This window comes from Protobothrops mucrosquamatus, unplaced genomic scaffold (genome assembly GCF_001527695.2).
Source record: "Protobothrops mucrosquamatus isolate PMUCROS unplaced genomic scaffold, P.Mucros_1.0 scaffold1731, whole genome shotgun sequence".
In the NCBI taxonomy this organism is placed as follows: Eukaryota; Metazoa; Chordata; class Lepidosauria; order Squamata; family Viperidae; genus Protobothrops; species Protobothrops mucrosquamatus.
Window position 1 is genome coordinate 69,772 of NW_015387878.1, and position 10,911 is coordinate 80,682.

Sequence of the window (10,911 nt, forward strand, 5' to 3'; positions counted from 1 at the left end):
GTGCAGTGCCAAACTTAGATTTGTTTGTTTTTTCTTTACAGCTCGTCTTTTTCATCAAGTATTTGTAAGTTTTAGGAAGTACATCATAGAGTCTAGTTTTCTGAATCCTGATCTGCACATTATTCTCAATGATATATGCTGTGGTGCAGGTAAGTGAATAATAGAACCTTCTGCAACCTGATGCTCTTCAGATATATTTTATGGTCTCAGGTCATTTCCCCTTCATAATGGCCAAATTTATCAGGTCACTTAGAGGCCCCAGGTTGAACATGACTGATGTTGGGAGATCAAAACATTTCATAAGCATCCTCTTTTTAAAAAAGGTCTCTTATTTATATAATTGAATAGTAAATATTATTAGATACACAGCTGTTCATGAATGAATGAAACAAATTTATTATCATTGGCCAGTGATTAATAGAATTGTATAGCAGAAATTATAGAGTAGAATAAAAACTAAACGCCAGAGAAGGCTGATTAAACTTACTTAAACCCTAATGTTTATCTTCTGTTGTTTGTTATGTTTAATTTGGAATAGTCGTATTTCCTGATAGTCATTTGGAGATACTCTCCAGTTAATTTTTAGAGGTGTGAAAAATTGTATACAGACAAAAATTGTGTAGCAAACTATCAGTAAACTAAATAGGTCATTCAAATGTGGTGTACTTGTGATTTCTTAACTGCATATTTTTCCTCTTTTATCCCTCAGGTCACGTTGATGATTTGTTTCCATTTTTCTTGCAACACGCTAAGCAGATCTTTCCTATGCTGGAGTGTATGGATGATCTGCGTAAAATCAGTGATTTAAGATTGCCTCCAAACTGGTTAGGTTTTTAAATCACCTATAGCTACTATGTAATTGTTATTATTTATTTTGTATTGAAACTAGATTTCTTCTAGTTAATAGGAGTGTGTTATGTTACTGGAATTATAAGCTGATTTTTACCTATTTGAAATGTTGGATATTGGACTTGAGATTATGTAACTTTATATTAAACAATTATATATTTTGAAATTCCAATAATATGACTTCTCTGGTGCTGGATATAGCTCATTTTGGAGTAACTTCTGTTCAGTTAAATTCGGTGTGCTTGAAATTAATGAGTGTAGGATTTTAGTCCATGTCTGGATTTACATGTTGCACTTAACCAGACATCGTTGGCTTGTGGCTTATTATATTGTGTATGACCTATCACTGTTCATCAACACAGTCATTTGGTACAATATGCAAATTAGTTTATGTCTGATGCATACTCTGTTCAGAGTCTTATTTGAAATTATTGCATATGTACAGCTTCAGTTAAAATTTTGGGACTTGGAAATTTGGACAAGTAAAACTGGATTCTGGACAGTTTCTTTTGCAATAGTACTTGGGCTTAGTTTTGGTGCAGAAATGCTTTAGTTCAGCTTCCTGTATGGTTAAAACAATTCTCATAAATAAGATTACATAGTTCGTTTACCATTTTTGCACCCAGTTTATTTGGTAAATTTTGATAGAAGATATTTTTCACTTAAAATATTTTGAATAGATCAAACAACAGAAAAACATAATGCCCTAGCAATCAGTGGCAATAATGAAATTTAACCAAGTTCAGATTCTAAATATTAGCTTACAATCACAAATATCATTTTTTCTAAAATGTACTAAAAATAAAGTACTTAGAATACAGGTAACCCTTGAGTTATAACCACAAATGAGCCTAAAATTTCTTTGCTAAGCAAGACAGTTGTTAAATGAATTTTGCCCCATTTTATGACCTTTCTTGCCAGAACTATTAAGTGAATCATTGCAGTTGTTAAATTAGTAAGACAGTAGTTAAGTACATCTGGCTTCCCCATTGACTTGCTTGTCAGAAGGTGGGGAAAAGGTGATTACATGACCCTGGGACAATACAGCCATCATAAATACATGAATTCTGATCACAGGACTGTGGGGATGCTGCATTGGTCATAATTGTGGGAAAGGGTCATAAGTCACTTTTTTCAGTGCCATTGTAACTTTGACGAGTCACTAAATGAATGGTTGTGAGGACTACCTGTAACCAAAGGTGTCTTTATTTAAACATATATATATATATTCATTGGTCAGTCAGGACGAATGGCCCTATCACACGGTCAATGAGTAAGAAACTAGGTTATCAAGGCTTATAAGAGATCTCTCCACCCCCAACACTTCACTCTGAAGATGCTGACAATGGATCAGCGAAAGCTAAGTTTGTGTTAATATTGTAAATAGTTGCTTTTATTGTTTTAATTTTTTTAAGTGTCTTGGCGACGTTTCGACAAAGTCCCATTTGTCATCTTCAGGCTGGTGTTTTCAGCTTCGTGCTTCTGGGAGCACGAAGCTGAAAACACCAGCCTGAAGATGACGAATGGGACTTTGTCGAAACGTCGCCAAGACACTTCCAATTTTACGCGGGAGAAAACCCGAATAACCAAAGACCTATATATATCTTTTGAGTTTGCTGCACCCTGTCGGCCTAACATGCAGCAGCCCAGGTTCGAATCTCAGAAGGGTATGTCTGGTTGAAAAGAAGTTTGAAATGGCTATTCCAGTTCTCCCTTAATTCTTTGTCAGCAATCCAAATTTTGAATTTTTTTTGAATATATGTATGTATGTATGTATGTATATTATTTGAGAAATCATGTGAAACTTTCAATAGAATAAAATTCTCCTTTTTTGAGGGCAGAGCATGTGCTTAGGAAAGAAATTCAGAAGACATGATAGTAGTGTGACATCCCCAAAAAAGGGATGTTTGAGATGGAATTTTAACCTTCAGTTTCAAAACAGAAACATAAATTTATTAAATTTTACAAAAACTTAAATCTTTCTAATATAAACACTCTGGAAAAATTGCATTGTCAAATGATACCACTTTGGTACTGCATCTTGGCACTCAATCTGGGATACTTCAGGGCAAAAAAAAAGGGGGGGGGTCTGGGGAGGCTGTGCGTTGTCCATCCCAGAGGTAAGGAAAGACACAAAAGTGGTATTGAGGAAGAGAACACCCTTGTTTTCTTCTTTCTTTCTGTTTCCCCATTTTCCCCACTCCATTACACCCAGGGGTGACTAATCAAACTTGCTATTAAAAATCATCTTCCAAGTGCTACAGAGCTACACATTTAATGATGATTAAGTACAAATTCATATTACTTGATTTATTTTTACATTTCTGTTTATGTGTTCTAGGTATCCGGAAGCCAGGGCTGTTGAAAGAAAAATTGTGTTTCATGCTGGCCCTACAAATAGTGGGAAAACCTATCATGCAATCCAGAGATATTTAAAAGCAGAATCCGGAGTATATTGTGGTCCTTTAAAACTCTTGGCCCACGAAATCTTCCAAAACAGTAATGATGCTGTCAGTATGTCATTGAATTTCCATCTGATATTGCCTTTGTTGCACTCATGCTGTTACATGGAACATTGTTGGTGGTTAAAAAAAAATGTGTGTTGTCAGTATCTGTCTGGAGTCCAAAAACAGGTTATAAGGTGGGGTGAAAAAACAGAGTTTTAGGGACAGTGGGTGTGTTTTAAGGTTGTAGTATTTTTCAAGGGCATTCCTAATTTGCAGTCCGCTAAAGATAACAACAAAAAAGGTGGATTTCAACTAACTGCATTGGCCATTAGAAAGCTTTCACCACTGGAATGGGGAAGATACAATTGTCAGTTGTTTTCACTCTTTTCTATAGTGGAAATGAGCTACCCCCAGAGATCAGGGTGATCCCTGATCTCCCTTCCGCCGCGCCCTTAAGACATGGTTATTCCAACGTGCAGGACTGGCCTAGGGGAAAATTTTAACGGGGTTTTAAAGTATTTTAAATTAACTTGACCTAATTCTAATATTTGTTTTTATTTATGTTTTTAAATTTGTAGTTTTTTGGGGATTAATGTTTTATCTGGTTGTTAGCCGCCCTGAGTCCGTAAGGAGAAGGGCGGGATATAAATTAGATTAATAATAATAATAAAATAATAATAATAATTTACTAATCCTCTCGGAAGTCTGCCCTGGAAGAATCCAAATCTTTCTGGACCATGTTTTCAGAGAAAAAGAGAATTCTTCCACTGCATTCTAATAATAGAAGTCTTCCACTGCAGATTATGTGAATCCATTATGTCACGGGACCACAGGTAGAGCTCAGTTAACTCTTTCAGCAACCATTCACAGTTACAATGAATATACTTACGAATGGATCTCAAAATGGCAGCCATCCTGGCACTCATACAGTCACATGAACCCAGTCTGGGTGCTTGGCAACTGGTTCGCACTTAGGATGTTGCAGCATCCTGCGGTTATGTGATTGCCATTTGTGACCTTCCCTACTGCCTTGCCAGAACAAAGTCAATGGAGAAGCAGGCAAGGAAGGTTGTAAGTCACTCTGGCAAGTCACCCTCCCTTCCCCCCTTTGGCCCCACTGCATTCATACCTCACCAGCCATCCACACACCTTCCCCATCCGGTAGTAGCAAACCTCCTGGGACTTGCAAGGAGGCCCTTGCTTGATGATAGTAGTGTTGTTTTGTTAGGAATAATAGGAGCAAATTATGAGAAAGATTGTATATATTTAATTCTACACGTACTAACTGCAGCAAGAATTGTATGTGCCCAACATTGGAAAAATGAAAATTTACCAACTGAATAAGTATTAATTAAGAAAATTTTAGAGTGTGCAGAAATGGACAGATTGACTTTAAAGATAAAAGAGAAAGAAGACTCAGTGTATTTCAGAACGTGCAATAATTTCTATCAGTGGCGAGAAACATGAGTTAGAGAGAAAGGAATGTGATATTTAACTTTGAATATATATATATATTAGTAAGAAGAAGGCTATTGAGCGATTAATTAACATATTGTTTATGATAATTAACTATTATCTATTATTTCTTATTAAACACATGAACCCAGACATTATGCTGTTTGCTAAATATTGAGAATGTTATTTGGAAAAACCCTAACCCCAACCCTAATCCTAACCCTAACCCAAATCCCAACCCAAATCCTGATCCCATCTCATTCCTAACCCTATAAAAACTAATAAAATTTATACTCCCAAAAAATGATAGCAGTGTTGTTGTCGCTAAGCAAACCAATAATTTCATGTCACACTCCACAACTGCATCACATAGCGATGAAAGTTTCAATCCCAATTATCATTGTTAAGAGAGGATTATCTGTGATTTTGTTATTGCTTTCAAGTGCTTTGTTGGACTTCATTGTTATATCCTTGAGGGAAATATTTATTTTGCTTTTTTTTTTTAATGTTATAGAATGTACCATGTGACCTGGTTACGGGAGAAGAACGAGTCTGTATTGATCCTGAAGGGAGGGCAGCTGCCCATGTTGCTTGCACTATTGAGATGTGCAGTGTTAATACACCTTGTATGTATGCTTTTAAAAAAAACATATTTAGTTTTGAAGTGCTTATAATATTTGTATATAAAATTGTCCGGAAGAGAAAACACAAAATAGTTTTTAAAATGAACAAATGCCCATTTCCAAGATTTCATTACGGAAATGCCTCTTACTTCTGTAGTGAGAGTTTATGAATGTTAGTAAAACTTTAAACTTTAAACTTTAAAATTTGATAGATAAATAAATGACTCTTTTATTGCATGCTGTTTTTTAAGATGACGTGGCTGTGATTGATGAAATTCAGATGATTAGAGACCCTTCTAGAGGCTGGGCCTGGACACGAGCACTCTTGGGTATGTCTTTGGAAAGATTATTATTATCAAATGGTGTTATCATAATCCATATTGTATTTAATTTGCAGCGTAGTTTTTCAGAGCAATCTTCCCATATCTAAAGCTCTCCAGATTTCTTCAGAGTACATTGGCCAACACTTTCAGTCATGGAAAAAACCCACATTTGGGTGTCTTAGATATTTATTCTAAGAAAAGGGTCTTCAAACTTGGCAACTTTAAGACTTGTGGACTTCAACTCCCAGAATTCCTCAGCCAGCCCTGGCTGGCTGAGGAATTCTGGGAGTTGAAGTCCACAAGTCTTAAAGTTGCCAAGTTTGAAGACCCCTGCTCAAGAACAACACATGGAGTTACTTCTGAGTAGTTTCTTTATTATTTCTTGTCTACAAAGGAGTTTCTTTATTATGTTTGCCTACTCTTGTCAGACTAAAGCAATTAATCTGCATAACTATAGACATACTCTGATCTGCTAGGGAGGGGCCATCTTATCCCTCTTCCTACCTAGCAGACATTCCAAGCTCCACTGCCTTTTAGCCCTCTGGGGAAGAGTCCTTCCTCCTGGCACTACATATCACCACAAAATGGCTGACTGGGGAATTTCAAAATTGGAGTCCACATGTCTTAAAGCTGCTGAGGTTAAGAAACATCACTATAAACAAAGCATGTTGTTCCATGAAAATATTTTTTTGTAATGCTTGCACATCATTATTTTGTTCAGGACTTTGTGCAAAAGAAATCCATGTTTGTGGTGAAGAGGCTGCTATTAACCTAGTGACAGAACTCATGTATACTACAGGGGAACAGGTTGAGGTAGGTGCTCTGCTTCACTCTCTGTATGTCCAGGATAAAGGAGGCTCAGTGGGTGGAGCTGCAAGAAAATGGGGGGTGTCATTTTTTCCCCCTGGAGTTTGGGAGTTCATTTTAAGTCTTTTTCAGTCTTTCCCCTTTTTCTAAAATATATCTTGTACTGTAGTCCTTCTGCTATGGCTTTCATGTGATTCCCATCTCAAAGTAATGGTAACTATATTTCTGATTTTGAGTAATGGACAAAATGGAGTTTTAGGGTTGCAAAAAAAGTGGCCCAGGATCTTTTCAGCACCTCTGAAACCTCATATTGTCCAATCTAATGTGCAGACTTCTTCCAGTTGCTTTTCCTTAAGAGGTAAAATAGATGGAATATATTAAAAGTCATCCCCTCCACCAGCGTTTCATATCTTTAAAGCTAAATTGCTCAAGTGATATTTATATACAAATTATACAGTGCTTTTAGACTCTTTCTAACAGAGATATAACCGGTGATAAGATCTTTACATTAAACTAAAACTCCAATGGGGTGAGGTTTTTGTAAGACTTAAGACTTTAAGTGAATCTACACTTTGGATGTCTCCCTTTATAACAAGAGTTTCATCGTCAAAAATAATTACTGATTTCGTCTTTCGTTAAAGATCACTTATATGTTCAATAAAAAGGGGGTTGTACTACTGTCTCCTTCCCTATCCAGCCACTAAGAAAAGTCATTCACCAATAGTTCAGTCCCTGTTTATTTCCCATATTTGTTCTCTTTAATGTAAATAGCTCCAATTGTTACTAAAGTGTTGCTAGATGGCCTGCTTAGGATGAGGAGCCTAGCTAGAGTCCTTTTAGCAATTGTTCTTACAACCCGTGATCAAGATCAAGCTGAGAGCCTTTTTGGGTCAGAGGTTGTCGTCCATTCAGAAACCCTTGACTGTAACCAGCGTCTTTTGTTCAGTATTATTGTATTCTAGTTTATGGCTATAAATAGTATTGTATGTTTATAGGTGAAAAGGTACAGGAGGCTGACTCCCATCAAGGTGCTGAATAAGGCTCTTGAATCTCTGGATAACCTTCACCCTGGAGACTGTATTGTTTGTTTCAATAAGAACGATATTTATTCAGTGAGTCGACAAATTGAATTCCGGGGCTTGGAATGTGCAGTTATATATGGAAGTCTTCCACCTGGTACATATTCTAAATATTTTTGGTGAATTATATGTGGGAAATACTTCTCACTGTAATGATGATTGAAAAGTAGAATTATTAGGGTTGACATTTGATTACTAAATTGTTCAATATTTCTATATCTGATAGATTAGTTTAGGTGTGTTCTTTATTTATCTTTGGAATTTTATAGTGTGTACACCCACTGTTGGTTTTATTTATTGATTCATGAATTAACTGCCCCTTATTTAGGCAGCAGGTACTCAAGTATAATACAATAATATGCAACTCAGTGTATTCCTCTTATTTTAGTTCCTTCTTTAAAAAAAGTTTTCTATTACCGTGTATGAATTGTATTTTCTGAAGGGGTTTGACATACTTTTCTCTCATGGAGATTTGTATAGATAGCAGAATGACTTCTTGCAAGATGTAAGGGAGAAACACCAGGGATATACCACTCTTAAGAAATCTTTATTTCATGCTACTCCAAAATCATAATAGTATTAGAAAATATCCCCAGAGGGCATTTAGTTCAAGTTCCTGTCAGTATAAACATTTTCCTACTGTATATTGGCATGTGGCAACATTTCCTCCAATTAAAAAGTTATTAAAAAAGTGACTTTCTTTCCACAGCTGTCCCTTCCACAGCCAAACATCAGCTTCTCTTATTATTGCAATATTTTTCTTAATTTGAGGTTATCTTGCAGAGATATTTCCATAGTGATATGAACTGGCATGAACTTGTGGCTTGTTGAATAACCAGTATAAATTCAATAATTTGAGAACATTTTGTTATTACATAAATGTACGTATTACATAAATGTATGTATTAATGTATGTGGATGACACCACCCCAGACAGATACTACCTCTGTGCAAATGCAGAAGATGTAATCCTAGGATGTATTTTGTAGTCACAAAGCATAGCTGGTCCTATTACAGTTTTGGATGCTGCATTTTTTCACTAACTAATTAATATGTTAGCTTCAGGAGGGCATTTTAAAATACCGTAATAAATATTATAAATCTAAGTAAAAATAAGTATTCAGATCCTTTTTGTATTTGGGACATCATATATTGTTCTGATTGTTTCAGGAACAAAACTTACCCAGGCAAAGAAGTTCAATGATCCGGATGATCCGTGTAAAATCATGGTTGCTACAGATGCAATTGGGATGGGTCTCAATTTGTAAGTACACTAGATAAATTAAAAATGATCTCTTAATGAACCCAGGGGATTGATAGAACCAGAAAGAGTTTGATAGTGGTAAGGTTACTCTTCACCAACTTTGGAAGCCAAGAGCCGCGAGATTGATATTGCAATGTCCTGGTCCCCTATATTGCAGATGACCCTGTGAAACAGGGGTCTTCAAACTTGGCCCTTTTATGACTTGTGGACTTCAACTCCCAGAATTCCTCAGCCAGTGCCTGGCTGAGGAATTCTTGGGGTTGAAGTCCACAAGTCATAAAAGGGCCAAGTTTGAAGACCTCCGCTGTGGAGGCTTCAGCACTGGGCAGAGCTGTCTTCCTTCCCTCACAGTCCACTAGCAACTTTTCCCAGTTTACATTTTTGGTTGGTAGTTACATTAGCTTAGCTAGGATCACGTTTTGAGAATCACCTTGTATTGTAAAATGGATTAATTTGTGTGACTTCAGTGTTCATTACCTTTGTTCTAGGAGCATAAAAAGAATCATTTTCAACTCCCTAATAAAGCCACAGATCAATGAAAAAGGAGAAAAGGAAATTAACACAATTACCACTTCTCAGGCGCTGCAAATTTCAGGCCGAGCTGGCCGATTTAGTTCTGCATTTAAAGAAGGGGAAGTTACTACGATGCATGCAGATGACCTCGTTCTGCTAAAGAAGATTTTGAGTGAGCCCGTGGATTCTATAGAGGTATGTTAATAAAGCAGTCTGACCTTCTGTTCATTTTACAGTTGAATCAAACTGAATATGAAACGCAACAAGGGTTAATCAAAGAAGCCCAGGAATTACTTTCTTCCATAGCCTTGTGGCGCCCTCTAGATGTGCCAGTCTATACCTCTCATTGCAGGGAAATTCTACCAGGTCTTGCTACCCTGTTCCCCCAAAAGTTAGACCCAGCCAGATAGTAAACCCTAGTTTGATTTTTGGGGGTGGGCCTAATAAAAGCCCTACTCCAAAACTAGGCCCTAGTTTTGGGGTCAGGTGTACCCCTAAAAATCAAGCTAGAGTGGGGGTGAAGCTGCCCCATGGGCCCCGCACTCTCTTACCGGTAGGACCACTACTGCCAGGCCTCCCACGCCTCGACCCCTGTCGCGCCACTGCTTGACTTCTGCGCCACTTGCCGCCACCAGCAGCCGGATGCCATGTGACGCCGCATGGCGCTTTGGGCCTGTTCTTTGTGTGGTTTGCGCCGCTTCTGTTGCTTGCGCAATTGGAGCCGCTTCTGTTGCTCGCGCAATTGGGGCTGCTTCTGTTGCTTGTGCAATTTGGGCTGCTTCTGTTGCTCGCGCGATTTGAGCCGCTTGTGTTCCTTACACGATTTGGGCCACTTCTGTTGCTTGTGCGATTGGGGCCGCTTCTGTTGCTTGCGCAATTGGGGCTGCTTCTGTTGCTCGCGCGATTGGGGCTGCTTCTGTTGCTTGTGCGATTTGGGCCGCTTCTGTTGCTCACATGATTTGGGCCGCTTGTGTTGCTCACGCGATTTGGGCCGCTTGTGTTCCTTGCGTGATTTGGGCGGCTTGTGTTCCCTGCACGATTTGGGCCGCTTCTGTTGCTCACGTGATTTGGGCCGCTTCTGTTCCTAGTGCGATTTGTGCCTCTTCTGTTGCTCATGTGATTTGGGCTTCTTCTGCTGTTCACGTGATTTGAGCCGTGGCCCAAATCACGTGAGCAACAGAAGCAATCCAAAGCGCTGCGCAAGCAGCTGAAGCAGCCCAAAGCACCATGCAGCGTCCTGGCGGGAGGAGCAGCAACGGCGCAATACACCACATAGTGTCCGGCTGCAGGTGGCAGCAAGCAGCCGCAGAAGAAGTCAAGCAGCGGCGTGACAGGTATCGGGACGTGGGAGGCCTGGCTGCAGTGGTCCTAAGGTAAGACATTCTCCAAAATTAAGACCTAGTGCCTCTTTTGGAGGCAAAAAAATATATAGGACCAGGTCTTAATTTCGGGGAAACACGGTATTTATCCATCTAACCTAGAATTGTCTACTCTGACCTTCGGCCTTGGGCTTTTCTGTTGATACTGTTAACAGACAGTACTAGAGTTGCA

At 38.4% G+C, this 10,911-nt stretch overlaps 1 protein-coding gene across 1 annotated transcript in view; it reads left to right on the forward strand.

The window, feature by feature from the left end:
* The window catches only part of SUPV3L1 (Suv3 like RNA helicase), a 19,508-nt gene that overhangs the window by 3,687 nt on the left and 4,910 nt on the right, over window positions 1-10,911 (forward strand). The window contains exons 2-10 of the mRNA XM_029285461.1: window positions 42-149; window positions 710-824; window positions 3,191-3,359; window positions 5,266-5,377; window positions 5,626-5,703; window positions 6,419-6,510; window positions 7,500-7,680; window positions 8,754-8,847; window positions 9,336-9,555. Of these exons, the coding sequence (XP_029141294.1) occupies window positions 42-149; window positions 710-824; window positions 3,191-3,359; window positions 5,266-5,377; window positions 5,626-5,703; window positions 6,419-6,510; window positions 7,500-7,680; window positions 8,754-8,847; window positions 9,336-9,555 (1,169 nt within the window). The remainder of the gene's footprint in view (window positions 1-41; window positions 150-709; window positions 825-3,190; window positions 3,360-5,265; window positions 5,378-5,625; window positions 5,704-6,418; window positions 6,511-7,499; window positions 7,681-8,753; window positions 8,848-9,335; window positions 9,556-10,911) is intronic.